Raw genomic sequence first — 23,922 nt, 5'->3', positions numbered from 1 at the left:
TTATGGGTGCCTGACTTGAGACCGCCCTAGGATTTGATTTTGAAAGCACCAGCCGCTCACTGCTCCCATTGGCCTCCCCGGCAGTTGTGCATGCTCAAGGCCTCTGAAAATGAATCAAACCCAAGTTGCCCCAATTTGGCCAACGCAAATTAAGCCCACCCCCATTTAGTGAACACTTTTGGCAATATTGCCTTGACCCTCCCCAGACCTCACTTGGCCCATCTGTAAAATGGAGATCGTAAAGCTTCCCAGCTTCCCATTGGTGTCTTGAGGGCTAATTAGTGACTGGCTGCATGGCACCCCGACATTGCAAAGAGCTCAGGTTTGCTGGAGCGTCTGTCCTTTCCTAGGACAGGATAGAAATGCCATCTCTGCGTTCCTTACCCTCTCTGCTTCCTCAACACTGCTCCACCAAGGGGCTCCCCAAACCTCGCTCTCATACCCGTTAGCAATGGGTGAACCTCAGCAATGACTGCTGTTGATAAGTACCCCAAAGTTTGGTTCCTTAGCAAGAAATCTCAAAAGGATAGGATCTTGTCTAAGATTTATGGGGCTTTCTGCTTTGGTATTTCAGTACTTTCTCAGCGGGGAAGCACAGGAACATGTGCACCAAATGAAAAATAAAGAGAGGTAACATTATCTGGACGTTTTCTGAACCTCAGACAGGTCCCCAGTCCACTAAAGACTCACATGCTGCTTTTGTTTAGTTCTGATTGAATCCAAGCCGTTTCCCCCATTCATCATTGCTGTGGGCCAGGATTGCCCTCGCAAGGCCATGCAAACGGAGGATCGTGAGGGCTGATGTTTCAAAGCGCTCAGCTCCCAGCTCTACATGTCCACTGCACGTTGAATGCCGAGTTCTTGACAAAAGCTCTCCCTATGTGCCACAGTGGGAGCTGTGCTTTGTGTAAAATCTGGCCACTTTTTCGGTGCTTAACAGGGTGAAGAATGAAAAGCTGATTTAGAAAGCACAGTACAGGGTCTTAAAGCCGGAGACAATTATCATCCATTGTGTCTCAGCAAAGACCCTGAATTCAAACCTTGTAGTGAGTTTGAGTTTGCTGGAATCTAGTGCTCCCTTAAAACACACTGTTGGGAAAAGTTTGCCCAGCGCTAGGTGTGTTGGCTTTTCCTCTTTGCTTAGACACATCCGCACCCCTACTGCAGCATAATCAACTCCTCGCATGGAGAGTTTAATGTGGACCACGTGTATTTCAGCCCTAGCAAGCATGTGTGATGAGTTCCACCGCTCCACCCATGTAGATGTTGATGGACATCCCACCTAGCCCAACAGGCGTTGTCTTCAGTGGATTCAAGGAGCCAGTTTTCAGTTCTCTCTAGTCATGTGTGCACACTACTCTTCCTGGAGTCTGAGCTTTCCAAGACAGCTGAGATTTGATGCCACATTACACTGCCAAGGCCAGGAACACTTCCCTCCGTTGTTCCCCTCTCTCTGAGGAAGGAAATGAGGTACCTTTAGGTCCCCCCCGCTTCTGATCTCCCCACGCACGCTCCCTGCCAGCCTTCAGCAGTGAGATGAATTGATTCCACAGCAATATGGTTTCGGTTATGAAAAGGGGGAAAGAAAATACCCTGGCATTTGCCGGAAACCCATAGAGCCAAAACGTATGTCATAATTAAAATGCTGCTTTAAACAAAGGAGGGTGGGGGCAGGGCTGGTTCTGGCTCAGAGCGGGTGCTGGGCACAACTAGAAGATGCAGGGGGTGCCAGTGTATTAACTTCCCCCTCCAACATGAGACAGTGGCCCAGCTGTAGGTACCTGAGCCTCCAAACTGGGATGAGCGAGAGTGGAAGGAAAGGAAGCCCAAATTCAGGGGTTCTTTGCTGAGCCAATGCTAACCCTGCCACTCCTCAAATGCCCTCCCCTCTGCACCCCCGGTGCCCGCAGCCTGACATGCCCCTTTCTGCTCAAGCGCAGAGAAGAGCAAGTTCATTCTTACAGTCCCAGAGAGGAGGCCTAGGGCTCAGGGTCCCCCCCCCTTCCCAAACTCATTCCCTAAGCCAGTAAACACATCGCTGGGCTCAGCTTTCCTGGCTGAGGCTGTCAGTGCTGGTCAGTGACGATCCAAATGACATCACCTGTGGTTCGTCATCTGCTCTTGCCCGCTCCACATATGTCATGCATCCCAGCATAGGACACGCCCCCCAGAACCTCTTCCAACACTGCTGGGCACAACCGCTCCCTTTGCCTCCCAGCCTTGCCCCCTGGAGTTGAAGGAAAACCCCAAGCTCCACAAGCCAGGGGCGAGCAGCCCAGCAGGGAGTGTGGTTACCGCTGGCCATTGGGCAGCTCCCAACACTCCTGACCAGCTGAGCTCCAGGCTGTCAGGCGTTGGGATTCGCCCCAGCTGCCCAAGGCAGAGGGCGGCACAACTCACTTGCTCTGACCAAGGGGAGAACAAGCAAGATTAGAACCACGACCCCCAGAGGGGGTGCTGATCTCCCCACCACAGGATGTTCAGCTTGTCCAAACCCTTGCCCATCTGCAGCTGATTGAGGTCTCCCAGCAGGGCTGCACTTCGGCTGTGGGACGGCACAGAAGCATTGCGCATCTCAATGAGCCTGCAGGGGGCGCTCTGGGTCGGGGAATATATTGCCGTGTCTCAGGTCTCCACAGCTAAACCTGCGCTCTTGCAGCAAGTCTGGTGTGTGGGTTAGCGGATTATGCATGGGTTTGGCATTCAACAGGGCTGGGTTGTGCTCCCTGTTCTGCCGCTGAATGACCTTGTACAAGTCACTTCACCTTTCTGTGCCTTAGTTTCCCCCTTTGTAAAACACTTTGGGAGATGGGGGTTGATATTATGGGATGTACTGGGTACATCTACACCGTAAGGTAAAAGTCGAATCCAGCTGTGCAACTTCGGCTACATCAATTACGTAGCTGAAGTCTAAACAGCTTAATTTGGCTTTTGGCGCTGTATACACCGCGGGAAATCAAAGGAAGAGTCCTCTTCTTCTGACTTCCCTTACGCCTCTGGAAATGAGAGTTACAGGAGTCAGAGTAAGAAGTCCTCCAGCACAACATTATTTCAGAATAACGCTTTGCATTGCAGATGTGCTCTTTGTTATTCCGAAATAACATTGCTGTGCAGACGTACCCTTAATGTCTCAGCTGCAAATCAGACCCACCGGCGACCTGGTGCAGGGAGTTCACACTGACTCCCAGGGAATAATGCAGTCTTCAGGGCTGAAGCATCTTGGGTTTCCCTGGAATAGCGTCTCGTCCCAGCGCTGGAAGGGCGATGATGATCACGCAGCCAGGGACGACCCAGGTTGCTGGCTCCTTGCAGAAGAGCCCTGGAGATCTGGCATTATTCTCCTTTCCCCTCTGTCTGTGTCACTGTCATGGTTTGAAATCAGTCCAGCTCTGCATTTTGTGGTGCCACCGCAAAGAGATGTGTACATAGGCCGGGCACATTCTTGCTGGGATTGCATCTCCTGTGGCTTTCTTGGTACACTCTGTCTGGGCTGCAGGACTGCAAAGAAAAATCCTCCAAATATTTCCTTTGTATTACTAGGAGGCATTTTGAGGAGAGAGGACATCGCGTGGGGGGGGGGGAGGGGGCGGGGAGGGAGATTCCTGAAACAAGAGACATTGTCATCAGCGGATTGTTGTTTCTGTTGCTTAACTGAGGGCATTTGAACACTCTGGAGGCAGAGCTGGGCTGAGCTCTTCCACTCTCGTCGTAACCCTGCCCTGCAAAGAGAGACATCCATGTCAAGGGTCACCACTGGCGATGGGCCTGCCTCAGGAAGGCTGGAAAGCCTGCTAGGAAAAGCACCCAAAATCGAAATGCTTTGCTGAGGGCTCACTTGCTTCTGTGCTCCAGAAGAATACAGGTCAAGCCTGCTTTGTAGCCACTGCGAATGTCAGAGAGTAGAGAGTGATTTGGGGAGTAGATCAGCCTTAGCCCAGGGCAGGCTGGGGTAGAACAGCCTGAGACCAGAGCAGGCCGGGGTAGAACAGCCTGAGACTAGGGCAGGCCGGGGTAGAACAGCCGGAGCCCAGGGCAGGCTGGGGTAGAACAGCCGGAGCTCAGGGCAGGCCGGGGTAGAAAAGCCTGTGATCAGGGCAGGCCGGGGTAGAACAGCTGGAACCCAGGGCAGGACGGGGTAGAAAAGCCTGAGACCAGGGCAGGCCAGGGTAGAACAGCCGGAGCCCAGGGCAGGACGGGGTAGAACAGCCGGAGCCCAGGGCAGGATGGGGTAGAACAGCCGGAACCCAGGGCAGGATGGGGTAGAACAGCCGGAGCCCAGGGAGGGCCAGGGCAGAATGGGCTTTGGAGACCAAGCCCTCCTCCCCTCCAACTCTATGGAAAGAGGTGTTGTTGCTGAGGTGGGTCAGAGTCAATTGGACATAGACTCCTAAGTGATAGATTTCACCCATGGCCCTCAACGACATCTCCCCTCTCTCCAGAGTATTCCACCCTGCATGGCTGGCAAGGGACCGACCAGTGTCCAGGGACCTGGGATCTCAGGAGGAAGCTCCAGTCCTTGCTGTCTGGGCAGATCAGCCACTGCCAGGGACCTAAGGCTGGTCTCCTCCGCAGTGGAGGAGATCCAGAGTCACATCAGTGTGGACGCCCCAGATGCACACCCACGAGCAGTCAGAATCAGGCTCCTGGTCTTCACTGATCACCACCCTCTGCCACGACCCACCTCCCCACAGACACACCTGGTTGCAAGGAGGGGGGATGTGTGCTTTGGAACCAGGAGGATAAATATGGGCTGGTGACAATGCAGAGTGCAGCCGCGGGCTGTGGGGTCAGCCCCATGGACCCTATAGCAATGGCAGACAGCACGGGGGTGAGTGCAATCGCTTCTGGGGGGCTGCAGCCAGGTTTGCTGTTCAGGAGGTAGCAGCAGCCGGCAACGTCTCAGGGACGAGAGGGGGGATTTTTCATCACGGTCTCTCCAGTGGGTGGTGTGGCTGGCAAACACAAGCACCCGGCAGTCATTGGCATGAGTTGCTCTCTCACCCCCCAGCTTTCCCTCTTCTCACATTTGTGGGATGCAGCAGTGATTTGGAGTCACAGTCCAGTCCCCGAAGGGTGAGGGTCGTGTTGGTTTTGCACATCTTTGGTCTCTGTAATCATTCCCAAACCAGAGAACACGGTGTCCGGGTAATTTAATAAAGTCCAAACTTCCCTGCGCTCCTGCGCTCTGTAATGTGTTTATCTGAGCCGCTGTCTGGCTCAGCCACACGTAATCACCATCAGTGTGACCCCGGCCATCCTCTCCCTTCCTTCCTGCTTTCAGCTGGTGTGGTTGGGGCTTTATTTATTTTTGCGAGAGCGTGGAGTGCCCCTCAGGCCTGGCCCTGTGTTGGCATGGCCACTTAGCCCCAGGAAAGCAGGCAGACGGCCGTGCGTGTGTTTGTATGTGTGAGAGGAAGGGGGTGGTATGTGTGTAGATAGGGGTGAGCTCATTGGTGTGGGTCTTATGTGGGTGTGGACAGGCGACTGGACACTGGGTTTATGTGTGCGAGAAGGGAGCTGTATTGAATTGTCAGTGCTATTGTGTTGCTGGCAGTGTGTGTGTGTGTGTGTTGTGTGTGTGCACATGCACATGTTTGCACACAGGCGTATTTGTATATGCCTATGTATATGTGTGTTTATTCATATATGTGTGAATATGGTGCATATGTGACGGGGTGTGTAATTAGCAGCTGGGGGGGTAGTTGGTTATTAGGGATGTGACTGGGTAACCAGTGAACCAGTTACCTGGTAAGCTTCACCCTGACCGGGTGATGCTTGCCAGGTAATGGTTAACTAGCTCCCTGGAAGCAACCCCCCTCCCATGGCCTGCTGCCGGCTGAGGGCTGCTCCAGTCTCCCCTCCCCCGAGGTCCACCAAGAGGCAGGCCAGGGCGGAAGACGCCTACCCCACCTGGGCAGCTGGGTCCAAGGGTGCTTGTGGAGGCAGCTCTGCGCAGGGCAGCTGGGTCTGAGGTGGCTGGAGGCAGGCTCGTGTGGAGGGGTGGGGGCTGCTCCAGCCAAGCTGGACGAGTCCCCTCATCCCGGTTAAGCAGTTAAACCTAAGGTCTGCTGATGTGCTTTGTGCATGGTTGTGTAGGTGGGTAGATGAGTAGATTTGTGTGCAGTCGGGTAGGCCCTTTTTGCAAGGGGTATGTCTGAGAGTCTGGTGGCATATGGGGGTGGAGGTACAGGAGCACTCAGAGGGTATGTCTACACTACCACCCTCGTTCGAACTAGGGTGGTAATGTAGGCAACCGGAGTGGCAAATGAAGCCCAGGATTTGAATTTCCTGGGCTTCATTTGCATATTGCCGGGCGCCGCCATTTTTAAATGTCCGCTAGTTCGGACTCCGTGCCCCGTGGCTACACGCGGCACGAACTAGGTAGTTTGGATTAGGCTTCCTATTCCGAACTACTGTTACTCCTCGTTCTACCTAGTTCGTGCCGCGTGTAGCCGCGGGGCACAGAGTCCGAACTAGCGGACATTTAAAAATGGCGGCGCCTGGCAATATGCAAATGAAGCCCGGGAAATTCAAATCCCGGGCTTCATTTGCAACTCCGGTTGACTACATTACCACCCTAGTTCGAACTAGGGTGGTAGTGTAGACATACCCAGAGTGAGGTGTGTGGGCATGGGGCCATTCCAGTGTCAAAGGATATGTCTGTGTGTGTGTGAGATGAGTGGGTGTGCAAGGTGCTGTGTGTATGCGAGAGGGGCAGGTGTGCTAAGTGTTGTGTATATGTGAGAGGGGTGGGAGTTCAAGGTGCTGTGTGTGCGTGAGGGGGTGGGTGTTCAAGGTGCTGTGTGTGTGTGCGAGAGGGGCGGGTGTGCAAGGTGCTGTGTGTGCGCGAGAGGGGTGGGTGTGCAACATGCTGTGTGTGCGCGCGAGAGGGGAGGGTGTGCAAGGTGCTGTGTGTGTGCCAGAGGGGCGGGTGTGCAAGGTACTGTGTGTGCGCGAGAGGGGCAGGTGTGCAAGGTGCTGTGTGTGTGCGCGAGAGGGGAGGGTGTGCAAGGTGCTGTGTGTGCGCGAGAGGGGAGGGTGTGCAAGGTGCTGTGTGTGTGCGAGAGAGGCGGGTGTGCAAGGTGCTGTGTGTGTGTGAGAGAGGGGAGGCTGTGGAAGGTGCTGTGTGTGTGCAAGGGGCAGGTGTGCAAGGTGCTCTGTGTGCACAAGAGGGGTGGCTGTGCAAGGTGCTGTGTGTGTGCGCGAGAGGGGAGGGTGTGCAAGGTGCTGTGTGTGTGCGAGATAGGCGGGTGTGCAAGGTGCTGTGTGTGTGCGAGAGGGGAGGCTGTGGAAGGTGCTGTGTGTGTGCAAGGGGCAGGTGTGCAAGGTGCTCTGTGTGCACAAGAGGGGTGGGTGTGCAAGGTGCTGTGTGCGCGCGACAGGGTGGGTGTTTTCACAGCGCTGATACCGCAGCTGTCTTTCATTTGTCGGTCAGGTCAGCTTTCCCGGCACATTTGGTTGCTATTATTTTGTTGTGTTTGGTCCTCATACCACAGCCCTGCAATTTGCCTGCAAGGCCTGGGGCTTATTATTATTATTGTTGTTTTTAAACAGCCCATGCAGTTCCGAGGGGAAAGCCGAGACGCTCGGAGGACAGATGGTTCCTCGACTCATGTGAGCGCCCCTTTGGGCTGAGATACAAACCAAGCCTGAAGAGCCAGTGCCATGGGCTGGGCTGGGTGTCACTGCTCCGTGGTCGCTCTTATGCCGCTGGCGCTAGGCTGGTCCCAGATCTTGTCAGGAACCATTTACCCCTGCGGCAGCCACCCAATGCCACAACGTGGGGCAGGTGCTCCCTGCTGCTCCAGGCCTAGCCTCATCCAGCAGGAGTCGCTGTGGTGAGCATGGCCTGGGACGCGGTTCTCCGAGCTCCTTGCTTTTATCCCCGTTCCAGGGCGCTGTGGAGGATACTGCCACCTGAATGCTACTGAAAGCCGTCAGAGAGTGGCACCTTTGGTTCCCCCAGCTCATGCATCATCTCCACCCCCCTTACTGCACTTCGCGTCCTCCCCGGGGTACCAGCTGGCCACTGACATTTCTCTGACTCTTGCACATTGACTTAGGTGACACGGCCCAAGGGTGACTCCTGCAGAAGAGCCCTTTGCAGCAACCCTCAAGTATGCCCCCAAAACCCTGCCCTCAGCTTTGTGCAGCAGCCCCCCAACCAAGCCCAGTCAGGCTTGACCAGCCAATTTTGCTTGTCTTTGGCAGGCATTTTGGCTTCACCCCATTTATGTGGGCTGCTGTGCCTCGGGCTGCGTGGCTCTCCAAGTGGAAACGTGAGTTGGCGTGTTAACTCCACAGGGGCCTTTCTGCGCAGTGGGCCAGGATTCAATATTTATGTTGGCAAAAAGCAAGTCGTGGACAACTCTGGCTCTGAGATAATGACCGGGAGGTGTGGGCGGGGGCTGGCGGGGCCAGGAGGGGTGTGCAGGACCAGTGGGGAGAAGGGAAGCAAGTTTGGGTTACAGTGGAGTGTTGTATGACTTATCTCACTCTGTCCAGGGGGCTTTTCCCCAACTTGTATATGCAGAGCTTGTCCGGGGATGGGGTAAGGAGTGTGAGATGAGGCAAGTGGTGTGAGTTGCTTTCGCCCTAAATCAGGAGTAAGTGAAAGGGAGGGATTCTGGTGTAACACCAGTTTAAGACACAACAGCCATGAGCAATCCAAGAAGAGGAGTCTGGGAGGGGAGAGAGGGATTCAGCCCCCTAGCCGTCATCCACAGCTCTTGCCCAATCCTAAATCATTAATGGGCTCTGATATAGGATCTCTGCCTCTTCTGACCTCTAGCATCAAGGTGATTTCCTGGGAACGCTGTCTAGTCAGGCAGTGTGGTTTGGCTTCCCATAGGTTCAGGAGGGCGATGGTAGAGGTAGATTTGCACTCTCTCTTTAATTTACTGTGGTGCCATCTGGAGGGCGGCCGGGGGGCTGGCCAGGGGAAACAAAATGACTCCTTAACATTGGTACCGAGGGGGGGAAGGTTGTGAAAAAGGGGTGAGGGGGGGAAAGAAGATAAGGAGAGATGTATGCAGCGGGGAAGAGGAGAGGCTCGTGATGGGCAGAGGGAGAGATATGGGATCAGAAAATACTCTACTGCAGTAGCAGAAAATACAGCTGTCTGGCCAGCATGCAGAGTACTCTGTTATTTCTGCATTCACAAACTTCAGCAGGCTCCAGAAATCCTTCTGCCCCCAAACATGCTGGAGAACAACACATTTCTGACTTCCTGTGGAATTGCGTCCACTGTCAAAATCACCGGGAAGACCATGAACGAGGGACTGGAAGAGAATGAAATGTCTCTGCTGGCTCCCCAGCTGGTTCTCCAGGGGGTTCTCCTTGAGGCGGCTGCTGCTGCTGCCTCTGACACACAGAAATGCCTCTGTCCTCGTTTGTTTCTTACTTGTGTGTGACAGGCCAGACGGCGACGGGAGCTGGAGCGGGTCCCGTGGAGACCTGAATGCATTGGCTAAAGCTTCTCACTGTGCCACCAACGAAGAACTGAGCAACAATAACAAGATTAAAATCCCCAACCAAATCTGAATGCCTTGGTTACTAACTATTATGTGCTAGTCTCACTTAGCGCAGCAAGGCCCTTCAGGACTGAGAATCCTGCAGGATTCCTGTCCTCGAGAGCTTGCAATCCAAACGGAAAACACAGACAAAGACTGAGAAAGAAACCAGCTGCAAAGTGACTTGTCCAGGGTCAAACTGCACATCACTAGAAGAGCCAGGAATAGAAGCCTGAGTTCCTGAATGCCAGGTCTGTCCACTAGACCACACTGCCTCTCAGTCTATGCAGGAGGAAGCAAAATGTAGTGCCCATCCTTAAAAAAGGGAAAAAGGACAATCCAGGGAACCCATCAGCCTTACCTCAGACCCCGGAAAAATCATGGAGGAGATCCTCAAGAAATCCATTTTGAAGCACTTGGAACAGAGGAAAGTGATCAGGAATAGTCAACATGGAGTCACCAAGGGCAAGTCATGCCTGACCAATCTGATTAGCTTCTATGATGCAGTAACTGGCTCTGTGGATATGGGGAAGTCAGTGTATGTGATACACCTTGACTTTAGCAAAGCTTTTTGATACAGTCTCCACAATATTCTAGCCATTAAGTTAAGAAAGTATGGATTGGATAAATGGACTGTAAGGTAGATAGAAAGCTGGTTAGATTGTCGGGCCCAAAGGGTAGTGATTAACGGCTTAATGTCAGGTTGGCAGTCAGTTTCAAGCACAGTACCTTAAGGATCAGTTCTAGGACCGGTTTTGTTCAACATCTTTATTAATGAGCTGGATGAGGGGATGGATTGTACCCTCAGCAAGTTTGCAGATGGCACTAAGCTAGGGGGAGAGGTAGATATGTTGGAGGGTAGGGATAGGACCTAGACAAATTGGAGGATTGGGCCGAAAGAAATCTGATGAGATTCAACAAGGACAAGTGCAGAGTCCTGCACTTGGGACGGAAGAATCCCAAGCATAGTTACAGGCTGGAGTCTGACTGGCTAAGTAGCAGTTCAGCAGAATAGGACCTGGGGGTTACAGTGGATGCGAAGCTGGATATCAGTCAACAGTGTGCCCTTGTAGCCAAGAAGGCTAATGGCATATTAGGGTGCATTAGGAGAAGCTTTGCCAACAGATCTAGACAAGTGATTATTCCCCGTATTCAGCACTGGTGAGGCCACATCTGGGCTACGTCTACACTGGCATGATTTTCCGGAAATGCTTTCAACGGAAAACTTTTCCGTTAAAATCATTTTTGGAAAAGAGCGTCTAGATTGGCATGGACGCTTTTCCGCAAAAGCACTTTTTGCGGAAAAGTGTCCGTGGCCAACCTAGACGCGCTTTTGCGCAAAAAAGCCCCGATTGCCATTTTCGCGATCGGGGCTTTTTTGCACAAAACAAATCTCAGCTGTCTACACTGGCCCTTTTGCGCAAAAAAAGGGATTTTTGCACGAATGGGAGCAGCATAGTATTTCCGCAAAAAGCACTGATTTCTTACAGTAGGAAGTCAGTGCTTTTGCAGAAATTCAAGTAGCCAGTGTAGACAGCTGGCAAGTCTAGACACAGCCCTGGAGTATTGTGTCCAGTTCTGGGTCCCCCATTGCAGAAAGGATGTGGACATATTGGAAAAGGTCCAGCGGAGGGCAACCAAAATGATTAGGGGCTGGAGCACTTGACCTATAGGGACAGACTGGGGGCATGTCTACACTACCCTCCTAGTTCGAACTAGGAGGGTAATGTATGCATACCGCACTTGCTAATGAAGCCTGGGATTTGAATTTCCCGGGCTTCATTAGCATAAGCGGGGAGCGCCATTTTTAAATCCCCGCTGCTTCGAACCCCGTGTAGCGCGGCTACACGGGGCTCGAACTAGGTAGTTCGGACTAGGGTGCCTATTCCGAACTACCGGTACACCTCGTTTCACGTGGAGCCATGAGGAAACAATGTGAGGAATGGTGCCTCGCAGGGGTGTCTTTGAGGGACGGCATCTCCTCAGATGGTTCCTGGAGTGGTGCAGTCTGTGCATTGCTCCCTGCTCAGAGCTGCATCTAAGGCCACAGCCTAGCCCCTAGTTTCACTGGTCATGATTAGTGAGGTACTCTTCCTTGTGAAGAATAGATCTGGTACCCCTCAAGGGGAGAGAGACTCCGTGCCGGGGTTCCAGCCTGCACCCAAACGTCTATACTGCTGTTTTTCATCCTGTGGTTTTAGATGAAGCAATCCCTGGCTGGGAGCTGGGAGCATTGCTGCCCCGTTTGGTGTGGCAGGCCTGTCATGAAGCTCCTTGGGTACGTCTCATTTCAATGAAGAAAGGATTTTCCAAAAAAGAGAAGAGCAGGAAGAATACAAAACATCTGTTTTACTTCAAACCCGAGAAGATTCCTTTGCCAGCAAGGAATGTGTGCTTCACGGCAGGCTGGGAGCTGCACAGAACCCTGCCTGAAAGCTCTGCCGGACTTCAAACAAATTCTAACATGCTTACTGGGATTTTGTTTTTATTATTTGGTTCTCACTTCCCACCTTCTCCTGCCCGCTCGTCCGATTGGTGAAAAGCCTCACCAGTTGCGAACCTCTGATCTAGGTCTCAGGTCTGGGGCGCAGTGGTGGGTGGGTAAAAAAGACTTCAGGCCTGGCTAGATTTCTCTGGTCCATCTAGTACATAATTGTTTATGTGCACGTGACTCTCACTTTGCCACCACCTAACAGAGTCCCCTCAGGCCAGCCTTGGTCTCTTGTTCTTCTCCATCTTCTCTGTGTAATCCAGATGTCATCTCATCTCTGGTGCCAGCCAGATGTGGTCCTCTCCCTTGCCATCTCTGTGCTGGCTACATGTGGTCCTTCCCCCACTCTCCCTTTGTCATCCTCTGGGCCTCTATCCCTCCAACTCTGTGCCATCCAGATGTGGTCCTCTGCCCTTGCCATCCATGGTGCAATCTGTGGGCTCTACAGTATCAATCGCCAGAGTTTGGTTGAAAGTCTGATGTTGGGCTGCACGTTTTGCCCTTCCAGCTAATGCAGCTGTTGCCTACTAGCACGGGGGAGGGGGCGTGAAGCCCCTTGCTCCAGGGTGGGAGGTACGTCCACTGAGGCATTGCTTGTCCAGTATGATGAGACTGAGATTAGCAGAGGCTTCCCTCCACTTTGGCTTTGTTTACACAGCGAGTTACTGCGCCGCAAGCCAGGGCGTGAATGCACATTGCACCAGCTGTGCTTGCTGCAAAAACCCAGCAAAATCCCAGAGTGCTGCTTCTGTAACATCCAGAGGACAGAACTGCACAGTAGAGATGTGAAGGTTTAACCCGTTAACTTACCCTGTGGGCAGGGGGCTGCTCCAGCCTTGCAGGGGAACCTGCCACGGACAGGAGCTGCTCCAGCCCGGCCCCTTCCTGTGGTGGGCCCACCCACCCCCACCCACCCCGCAGGCAGGGGTTTTGCAGAATCCCGGCTGGTAGGGCTGCAGGTGGGGACTGCTGTGGCTGGGCTTAACAATATGCTTAACCAGTTAGCCAAGTCAATGGGATTTTACGTCCCTCCTGTGCTGCAGGCGAGTGCTGTGGACTCACACCCTGACTCCCCTGCAGAAAGTTACCATGTAGACAAGCCCTAAGGCTCTGTAAAGCATTTACTTATCATTGTCCAGTGCTGGTGAAAGGTGTCAGCATAGCAGACCCAGGGACTGAAACCTCCAACCAGCGACGTGGAGGGAAAAAAGCAAAAAAGCAGCTGGCAAGCTAACCTAAACCAGACTCCATAGTGCCCCAAATGAGAAGTGGGCAAATGCCACTTAGCACTGCTTATCCCCCACTGCTCTATTGCTCCAATTTAGCAAGGGCCCAAGGAGCAGCAGTGCATGCTTCTCCAGCATCACCCTGCTCATGTTCTGTAGAGGGCTCCAGGCAGAGTCCCCTCCCTGGGGTCCAGCCACAAGCCAGGAGCCCGAAATGCAGTGTGTAAATTCTGGTTAGACCGGACCCCCTTAACTCATTGAATAACAACACCCAGCCCTTCTCATCTGCAGCTCTCCAAGGATGTGTCCACACAACACAGTTATTTTGAAGTAACTGACATTATTTTGAAATAGCAGTGCAAGCATCTACACAGCAATTCCATTATTTTGAAATAAATTCAAAATAACGGAGGGCTTATTCCGACTTCTGTAAACCTCATTCCATGAGGAATAACGCCTATACCGAAATAGCTATTTCGAAATAGCTGGAGTGTGGACGGTCCACTGCTGCTATTTCAAAATAGCTCCTCCCTCAGATCATTGAAGGTAATTACTTCCCAGTGCTTCCTGGGGCTCTAAATTGAGGTAGCATGTCTACATTAGGGAAGCCTGCCCCAGATTAATTTTGAGGCTTTCCTATAGTGTAGATGTGCTATTTCAAAATGAGCTATTTCAGATTATTTCTTCCGGAATAGCTTATTTCAAAATAAGCGTGCAGTGTTGACATATCCCAAGTGCTTTACAAAGAAAGTGAGTCTCATTGTCCCCACTCTACAGATGGCAAAACTGAGGCACAGCGTAACATAGTGCTTTGCCTACTGTCGGCAAGCAGCAGAGCTGGGACTAGAAGCCAGGTCTCCTGAGTTCCAGGCCAATGCTCTGGCCACTGGTCAGGCACAGAAACTGCTCCATACTCCTCAGATGATGAGAGTTTTTAGTCATTCCTAACCAGGGCTACAGCCTAGACTTAACCAAGCTCCTTGTAGGATGAGAGCAGTCAGGAAAGCTGATCTCCTGGGGCAGCACATTTAGTGTCTGTTTCTTGTCCGCTATGATTGTTGGGTTGGAAGGGGCAGAGGTTTCCCAGTTTAGGAAAACCCTCTTGAACCAGCACTGGCCAATGTCCACAAAGAATATATGGGTGAAATGGGTAGTGTGATTACATGAGTTTGTTTCTGCAAGGCATAAAGGACTCTCTGATCTCCCTTCTTTCCCAAGAGACCCCGTGGAGAGAACTTCTTTTCCTCTCCTCCTCTCTGAACAGCCATCTCTGTACACACACACATCCCCCTGCAGCTTTGATTTGCCCCATGAATCGCCTGCATAGAGGAAGGCACTAAGAGTGACATCTCTAGAGACCTGCATCTGGCACTTTAATGCCTTTCACATGTGTCTCCAACTGATACTGGCATTAGACTTGTGAAAAGCAAAGAGGCTGCCACCTTTGACTAATGCCTTAACCATTAGCATGTAACCTTCAGGGAGCCACGGCTGCAGGCATGGGGCTATCTGTCTGCCTGGGGGCTAGCTATTATGGTTTATTTTTCTGCCAAAGTGGTTGCAAATAGCTTGACACCGAAGGGGTGACTGTGTGTAGAGCCGAGCCTGGATTCTAATGATGCCGCCGACCCTGGAATATCATGGTGGCATTGACAGTGGGGGATGGTGCTCCGGGAAAGACCCGATTTGACTCTTACCAAAGGAGTTCATTACGGATTTTAATCCAAGTTGAATGGGCTGTGGGCGTTGGTGCTTGAATGAGCTGATGGGTGCCCCGTTATCTTTGAGACAGCGAGATCAGGCAGGGGGAACCCAGCGGGGTCCCTGTGCTCTGCCAAGGCACCACTGACACCTGAGCTGCTTCTGGGAGGTTGCCGGGGCGCACCAGGGAAAGGCAAGAGAGCAGCTACCCAGCCCAGCTGGAGGTCCGTATAATGCACAGTAACAACGCGCCTGCTGCCCACCCTCCCTTTCACTGACCCAGCCCAGGGAAGGCCTGAGGAGAAGGCAGCCCAGAGGTAAGGAGGCAGATGAAGGAACTTTGCTCTGTGTCTCCATGGTTACTCTTTAGTGCTCTTCCTGACTTTCCGCTGCAAGGTTTTATGGGTCCCCAGCTCACAGCAGGGGCTGGCAGGGCACCCGAGAGAGACTCCTTCCTGCTGGGCTCTGTCATTTTCCATGTCACTTTGTCGCTGCCACGGGGAGGCTTAGTGTTGAGTTCTCATCTCGGGAGCAGCCGTTCTGCCCCAGCCCTGGCCACACAGGGGTGATGTGCGCATCTGTGCTCCAGGGCTGCCTTTTTGCAGGCAGCCTCCTCCTTCAGCTCTGTTCTGGTGTGTGTGTGGGGGGGGGGGTTTAAAAAGGGTCCTAGAAGAGCCCACTGTGCTGAGGATGTGAGGTTGGCACCTGGCATGGCCTCTTCCTTCCAGGATGAGGGAGGGGACATGGCACCTGGCACAGTCTCTTTCTGCTAGAGTGGAGAGGGGAGGTGGCAGCAGACCCCTTCTCCTCCTCCCAGGGTGGGGAGCAGATGTGGCACGAGCTGCATCCTCCTCCTTCCAGCATGGTGAGGGATACATGACTGCATGCAGGTCCCTAGCCTCTGCTTGAACACACCTCCAGTCCTAGCTGTTCAGTGTGGTTCAGAGACCCCAGCGGCATAGAGATGGCAACGAAGTTAGCACAGACCATAGACCACAAAGCAGTCACTCTCTGCCTACCGCTGTATCCCTTCCTGCCCCTCCCTACCTTCCAAGGGGGCAGTAAATCCTTTCACAAGAGTGGGGCTTCCTTCCCCTTTGGGCATCCCCAAACTCTGCTAGTGCCCCGCTTCACCCCCCCCCCATACACCCATTATCTCCAGAGCTCCATACCCATCCCTTCCGACCATCCCGGTGACATGCTGGGCTGCTTGCAATTGATAAAGCCCAAGACTCTTGCTCCTGGGAGCAAGCTTAATTCCAAAAGCCCCAGACCCTCTGCATAAGCGGCATTAATGTTATCTCGTGTCAGGGCTGCTTTTTGGACGAGGTCTCCTGTCGCCATGCCAAGGAGCTGTTCTCTGGGCCACGCTGGCTCTCCGTCAGAGGGCTTTGTGCAATGCGCCAACCCCCTCCGGGGAGGCTCGCTCTGCTCTTTCTCAATCAGTGATTCAAAGCTTTTCTGAAAGGACACATTCAAACTGTAACACACACACTCAGGAAATGGAAACCTTATCGAGTGTGAGGGATGAGGGACAAATTATCTGCTACTTGCCAGTGGCCCTGAGGACCAGGGGTCAGAAAGGAGAAAATCTGCAAGGCAGAGAGAGAAAGGAGAGAGGATTTCACCGGGACTCCCCTTAGGGTGAAATCTTGGCCCAATTGCAGTCAATGGGAGATTTGCCAGTCATTTCAATGAGGCCACCTAGCGCACACCGGCGTTGCTGAGGTAACATGGCAAGTGCTGCCAGCAGCAAGATGAGCTAATTGGGGGGGTACTTTGGGGGAGAAGAGCCCCCAGACACTGGTGCTCCAGCATCTGAAGGAGCAGAAAGGTCCGGGCTCCTAGGGGTTCCTGCCCAATTATGGACATTACCACACTGGAGAAAGCAGTTCTGGAGGGGTATGTCTACACTAGCCCCCTACTTCGAACTAGGGAGGCTAATGTCGGCATTCGAAGTTGCAAATCAAGCCCGGGATTTAAATATCCCGCGCTTGATTTGCATCTTCCCGGCCGGTCGCCATTTTTAAAATTGACAAGTCCGGACTAACTGCCCACGTCTAAACGCAGCAGGGACCTGGTATTTCGAATTAAAGCTCTAAATAGAACTACCCATTGTTCCTCCTGCAAGGCGGTTTAACAGGTAGTTTGATTTAGGGGCTTTAATTCGAAATTCTGGGTCCCTGCCGCGTGTAGACGTGGGCAGTTAGTCCGGACTTGTCAATTTCAAAAATGGCGACCGTCCGGGAAGATGCAAATCAAGCGCAGGATATTTAAATCCCGGGCTTGATTTGCAACTTCAAATGCCTACATTAGCCTCCCTAGTTCAAACTAGGAGGCTAGTGTAGACATACTCGAGGGGACTAGCGAGGTGGCTTCCTGGGAGACCAGCCTTGGGTCGCTGGCACTTTGCAACTGAGGGTAGGACGGCTGAGTCCCTTTCTCAGAATCAGGGACAAGAAGAGGGGAATTAGCCCTGTCTCAGGCTACGTCTACACTGCACGATTATTTCAGAATAAGCTATTCCAGAAGAAATACTCCAAAATAGCTTATTTTGAAATAGCGCATCTACACTACAGGGAAGCCTGGGAATTAGTCTGAAGCAGGCTTCCCTAATGTGGACGCGCTACCTCGATTTAGAGCCCCAGGAAGCACTTGGGAGTAAGTACCTTGAATGGCCTGAGGGAGGGGCTATTTCAAAAAAACATCAGTGGAGCGCCCACGCTACTGCTATTCCGAAACAGCTATTTCAGAAGAGGCATTGTTCCTCTTGGAATGAGGTTTACAAATGCCAAAATAAGCTGCCTGTTACTTCGAAATTATGCCGAAATAAGCCACCTCTTATTTCAAAATTATTTCGAAATAACGAGCTTGCTGTGTAGACGCTCACATAGTTATTTCGGAATAACACTGCTGTGTAGACGTACCCTCATGATGCACCTATGCCTGGCAGTGTGGGTGTAATTCCCAGCACTCCTGGGCATGTGCTTATGGAGCTAGTGTGTTAAACATCGTAACGTCTCTGTGGTAGCACAGGCTACCCACCTTGAGAGTGTCCCTGCCTGGACCCAGAAGGGTAGCCCTCCCATGCCCCCACTCAATGCTGCTCTTAGCATGCTCACTTGGGGAGAGCTAGAGTGAGTCTGTCCATGCTAGGGAGGTAAAACCCCATTTAATTGGTTAACTGGTTAACCGATCAAAGGAGGGGAGGCTGGAGCAGAACCCCACTGTGGGCAGGGGCTGCTCTGGATGACTGGAGTAGCCCCTGTCTGTGGCAGGCCCCCTGCAGGGCTGGACAAACCCCCTGCCCACGGCAGGTGGAGATCTGCTCCAGCCCCCACCAGTGAACCGGTTAAACATTCACATCCCTGGTCCATCTATCGTGGGAGTCACACCCTTAGCTCCAAGTGTGGGCAGAGCCTCACCCCTGCAATGGCAGATTCAGGGAGCAGTGGGAGCCGATTTCTTTCTCTTCCTTTCCTCCTTTGGATCCTGGCCAGCAGGGATATGGAAGTGTAGGAGATCAGGGAGGTGCTGGAATAAGGCCAAGTACAGTGAGTAGGCCTTGGAGGGGACTGAGAAGGAGGGTTTTTAGAGCACTCAGACCCTGTTCTCTCCCTTGACAGCTTTGTCCTTGGGTTCCCATTGAATCCCCGCCTGGTGGAAGGAACCCAAAGCCTAGAGGTACCCCAGAGGCTTTGCTCTCATGAGGTCTGGGAGGAATCCAGGTGCATTCTGGGACGTGTACCACAGCATTTGTGGGAACCCTCCCCTTTGTAGGAATCGAGAGCATTTCCATTGCATTTTGTTTTATTTGGATCATTTTGTGAACCCAACAGAAAATGACACCCCTGCAATAGATTTCCATGGAGTGGGGTCAGCGTAGGCCTCTCTTTCCATCCCACTTCTTGGCCAGCTGCCTTTCTTCAGTCTTTTGCTGATCAACAGGCAGGTGGCCTGCTTAGGGGGGTTGATGCTGTAGGATCTTTACCTTTCTCTTCCCAGTCGTCTCATACAAGAGCTCAGCGTGTTGTCTGCCCTCCGAGAGTGAACACCATTGACCCTACTTCATTACAGTCTAAAATGGCCAACTTTCAGGCCAAGATTTTATTTCGAGTGAAAAAAAATCCAATTGCCTCAAGAGAAGTGCTCTGTGAGACACACTTCCCTCATCCTCTGCCACTGTTAAGTGAGGTAGATACAGTCTTTTACCATCTGTTTATCATTATGGTATGACAGTGGTACTTCAAGGCCCTAACCAAACTCAGGGCCCTATTATGCGAAGGCGCTGCACTTACATACAGGCAGAGATCTGGACCCAAAGTATGTCCAAGCTAAATGGACAAAATCACCCCTTCAGAGCAGGGGGACAGAGGCACAGAGAGAGGAGAACTGTGTCTGACCTTGAGTTAGCCTCGCTCATGGCAGGGCAGCCATGCTGCAGAACATCAAACAGCTGTGTCTGCCCGGGAGCTACATTCACTGGTGCATGGAGCTAGGGCTTTGGGGAGCACATCCCAAGCTGCTTTGCACTACAGTAAGCTGACCCTCTCTATGGGTATGTCTACACTACCACCCTAGTTCGAACTAGGGTGGTTAATGTAGGCAACTGGCACGTGGCACTGCTACACGTGGCACGGACTAGGTAGTTCAGATTAGGCTTCCTATTCCGAACTACCGTTACTCCTCGTGGAACGAGGTGTACCGGTAGTTCGGAATAGGAAGCCTAATCCTATTAGGAAGCCACGGGCATGGAGTCCGAACTAGCGGACCTTTAAAAATGGCGGCGCCCGGCAATATGCAAATGAGGCCCGGGAAATTCAAATCCCGGGCTTCATTTGCAACTCCGGTTGCCTACATTAACCACCCTAGTTCGAACTAGGGTGGTAGTGTAGACATACCCTATGTTTCTTCCCCTGTGAACTGTGGAGAACTTGTCTGTCCTTCCTGGGCACATGGGGGGAATTGCGGGAAGGCACTGGAGGACCAGCTGCACGTGAGTGGAGTTAACTTGCATCCGCAGTGCAGCATGGTGGTGTTAGCAGCTTGTGAGCTGTGTGAGCTTGGGCTTAAGCCTGCATCCCTGAGTAGCCAGCCAGCTAGGTTCGCAGGCATCAGCGCACACGAGGTAAGTGCCCTTTTGTGGGGGTGGGTTCATGATAAAAGGTTTGAGTTAGTTTTGCAGTGAGGACAGGCCCCGCGTGACTTGTCCTAGGTCATACAAGAGGTCTGGGAGAGGAGGGGATTGAAACTACCTTTCTGGAGTCTCACACCAGACTTTAACCGTCTTCTCATTACACTGCAAAACCCAACAACTTATTTCTCTGCTGCGCCTTTCCCTGCCTTTCCTTTAGCAAGAAAGCCTTCCCTATGCAGGTAGGCACCATCTACCCCCCCATACACTTACCATCCTGTTATACTTTCCCGTACTCATTGTCAATCCAACCCCCCTCCCTCCCGCCCCACACCCATAAGGATTGATTCTTGGCTCATGTTTGTTTTCTCCCGCCCTACAGTTGGTGGTCTGTTCTTGGTTAGCCTGCTTTAAAGGGTTTAGTATCCCCAAGGAAAGGTTTCAACCATTCTCTGGCTGCCCTAGGTCTGAGTTTAGAGATAAGGCTTCAGTGTTCTGACAGTCCTTCCATGTTAATGATTATTCATTTCTGTGTCAGATGTGAATGGCCAATAGAATAAAATTCAAGATGGTTGTCACAGATTATTTTTTAAAACCCTGAAGACTGTATAGTATAGTATAGTATAGTATAGTATAGTATAGTATAGTATAGTATAGTATAGTATAGTATATATAAAACTGTTATACGGTTCTAGTGGTTTTGCTTTCTGTTAAATTCTGTAGGATTCCTCCTTAATAGTACAGTAAACTTCCGATAATCCGGCACCTTTAGGACCCAGGGGGTGCCGGATTATCAGATATGCCGGACTATCAGAAGGGGGGGCTATGAGGGGTCTGGAGTGGGGTGAGAGGGGATGCCACCCCAGACTCCTCATCCCCCCCCCTTACGATAGTCCGGCTCTGCCCCAGGCGTCCCTGATTCAGCTGCTGCTGGTCAGTTTCAGCAGCAGCTGAATCGGGGATGCCTGCAATAGAGCAGCTGGGGTGCTGCTGGGTTGGTCCCGCAGTGCCGAGGGGCGGTGCTACGGCACCAACCCAGCAGCACTCCAGCTGCTCTTGGGGATGCCTGGGACAGAGCAGCTGGGGTACTGCCCGGTTGGTCCAGTAGCGCTGCCCATCGGGGCTGCGGGACCAACCCGGCAGCACCCCAGCTGCTCTTGGGGACGCCTGGGGCAGAGCAGCTGGAGTGCTGCCGGGTTGGTCCCGCAGCGCCGAAGGAGGGCACTGCAGGACCAACCCGGCAGGATCCCAGCTGCTCTGCCCCAGGGATCCCCGATTCAGCCGCTGCTGAAACAGATCAGCGGCTGATTCCAGGAAGCCCGGGGCAGAAACTCTGTCGACAGAAACTCTGTCGACAGAAGGCGTTATGCCTCGTAAAATGAGGTTTACCAGCGTCGACAAAACTGCTGAGTTCTGTCGACGTTATATCGACAGAACTCAGCGGTAGTGTAGACGCAGGTATATTTTTGTTGACAAAAGTCCACTTTTGTCGACAAAACTCTGTAGTCTAGACACACCCTCATTGATCACAAATCTTTTGAATATCTTTAAGAAGTCATTCAGTGTTGTCCCTCCAACATCTAATGTAGCATTGCATGCTTCAATTACAAGATTAGTTTTGTGGATCATTTTTAGTAGCTTCATCCACACAGACCTCAGTAAAATGCATTCAAATTTAGTTATATACTTCTGAATTGACTTAAGCTCAGTGCAAGCCTGTGCAGTGAGAGTAAGAGATTCAAGCTCACTTAAAGCCTCTCTCACAAAGTCCAAATGCTGTGCAACTTAACGCCATCAGTTCGTGTTGACCATCTTGTTGTCGACATGCCGTTAAAGGAAACAGGCAGATGCTGTTTCAGAATTTCCCATTTTGAAAGACTGCTACTGAAGATGTTGTACAATTGCTGGATTGTTCCAAAGTATGTGATTGCTTTCTTGCATGATTCAGCATAATCAACGCCGATAAGATTTAGTGTGTGGTTGCCACAGTTGGAGAAAATACAGTTTGGATTTTTCTCAAGAAGAACTGCTTGTACTCCGTTGTACTTCCCAGACATACTGGATCCATTGTCATGGTCTTGGCCAATACAGACTTGAAATTTCAATTTGAAGCCTTCCAGAATTTCTAATACATGAGCGGCGATTTCTTTTCCATTTTTTCATGAAATTATCAAAAAAAATGAATCATTCTTCAATTGAAACCTTTGAACTTCCTGCAATTTTAGCATATTGAACAACCAAGATCATCTGGTCTTTATGAGAACAGTCTGGAGTTGCATCTGTAATAATTGAAAAGTACTTTGTATGTCGTATCTCTTCAAGAATTGCTGTTTGCATAAATGTCCCACACAGCTCAATAAATTCGTTTTATATTCTGGTAAACAGATAATGGACTTGCATGCATTTTCCACTCTCTTGTGATTCACAAACACACTTAACATGGCCTGATAAAAGTGGGTCATTCTTGCTAAGAAGCTCAATTATAGCAAGAAAGTTTCCGTTCATAGGGTCACTGATACGTTGACTGGAACCAAACAAAGCCAATCCTTGTTCAGAAAGAAAAAGAATGACATTTAATATCTGCTCAGGGAGTTTTTTCCAGTTATCAGTTTCTCTGTTTATTTCACTCAGGAGTAAGTTTTCAATTGAACTGTCAGCTAGTGCTGCTCTACTAGCTGATTTCCATGTAACATACTAACTTCATGTGATACTAAAGTTCCATGAGCAGATATTCGGTCTTTCAACTTCTTCCAACTTCTACTGATGCTTCAGCTGGATGGATCAGACAGTATTGATGCATTTGAAGTATTACTTTTAAAAATGAAACAGGGCACACTGTTCAGAGCCTGCTTTTCTATGCTCCAGTAGAACCAGTCTCTTGTGTAGATCTCTCCATTTGGAAGAGTTTTTGTCAGCAGACAAGTGGGAAAAGCATGATTTTCAGCATCTTTCGGTATATTACTTGGAATCGGAAAACAACTAACTTTGAGAAGTGACTGCATTTGAGCAACATTGTTCTTATCAAGAAGTCCAATATCAGGTTCTGCTGCCATTCTTGTTACATTGTGTCCTGTGCTAGTCATAAGTTCTTGTTCTTGCTGCTCAGCATCTCTGAAGTCCTCATTTTTTGCCTGCACAATTTCTAAATCAAGCATAGTTTCTGCATCTATTGCTACTGTTGGCATTTCTGTGTCTTGATTAATGACCTTCTCATTCTGAGGCAGTGGAATTGAAATGCCATTTGTGGGTACAAAGTTTTCATCATCAGAACTGGAAGTGTCACTGTCAGTATGGTCACCGTCTAATGGCTGAGGCGTCTTTTCTACAAGAAATTATGTTATTGGCTTTAAACTCTTAACTGCTGCTTCACTATGTTGCTTTTGCCATTTCTTACTTGAACCACTTTCAAATCTTTGCTTCATTTTTACAAAGGGGTTCTTTTAAAACACAGTAACACACTAAATTAATTTGCTAAAGGCTATTGGTTATACAAAATTTTGATTGTATATACTTGTCAATTAATATTATATAATAATAACTTGGGGTTGTTATTTACTAAGTCCCTGATAGCCTTATTTCAAAGTCTTCAAATTTCATCTGCTAACATGTTCCTGTTATTAAATTCCTCTAATAACTGGTGCGTTATTAAGAATGTGAATACCAAGCAATTGCCAAATTAGATATAAAGTTTATTAAAGAACTAGAATTAAATGTTTATTATGACAAAAAAGTCTTTAAAAGTGGATCTAAAACTGGCCAAAGAGGTAGCTTACAGCTGAGTTTGATATGGTTATTGTATACGAAGACACACAAGAAAAAACAGGAATACATCTAATTTACAGGTTAAACTCATCCTCA

The 23,922-nt window shown here is 50.9% G+C and overlaps 1 protein-coding gene across 6 annotated transcripts in view; it reads left to right on the top strand.

Annotated features, from left to right (window-relative positions):
* Positions 1-23,922, top strand: part of ASTN2 (astrotactin 2) — a 730,659-nt gene that overhangs the window by 671,035 nt on the left and 35,702 nt on the right. The window contains exon 21 of one of the 6 annotated variants that reach the window (XM_075905853.1): positions 7,555-7,633. The exons of the other annotated variants lie outside the window; for them this stretch is intronic. Coding sequence (XP_075761968.1) covers positions 7,555-7,618 — 64 coding nt within the window. The 3' untranslated portion in view covers positions 7,619-7,633. Of the gene's footprint in view, positions 1-7,554; positions 7,634-23,922 lie in introns of those variants that run through there. 6 annotated transcript variants of the gene reach the window in all.

This window comes from Pelodiscus sinensis, chromosome 22 (assembly GCF_049634645.1).
Source record: "Pelodiscus sinensis isolate JC-2024 chromosome 22, ASM4963464v1, whole genome shotgun sequence".
Taxonomy (NCBI): domain Eukaryota; kingdom Metazoa; phylum Chordata; order Testudines; family Trionychidae; genus Pelodiscus; species Pelodiscus sinensis.
The sequence above is the reverse complement of the archived record's forward strand: the minus strand, read 5'-3'. Positions and strand labels throughout refer to the sequence as shown.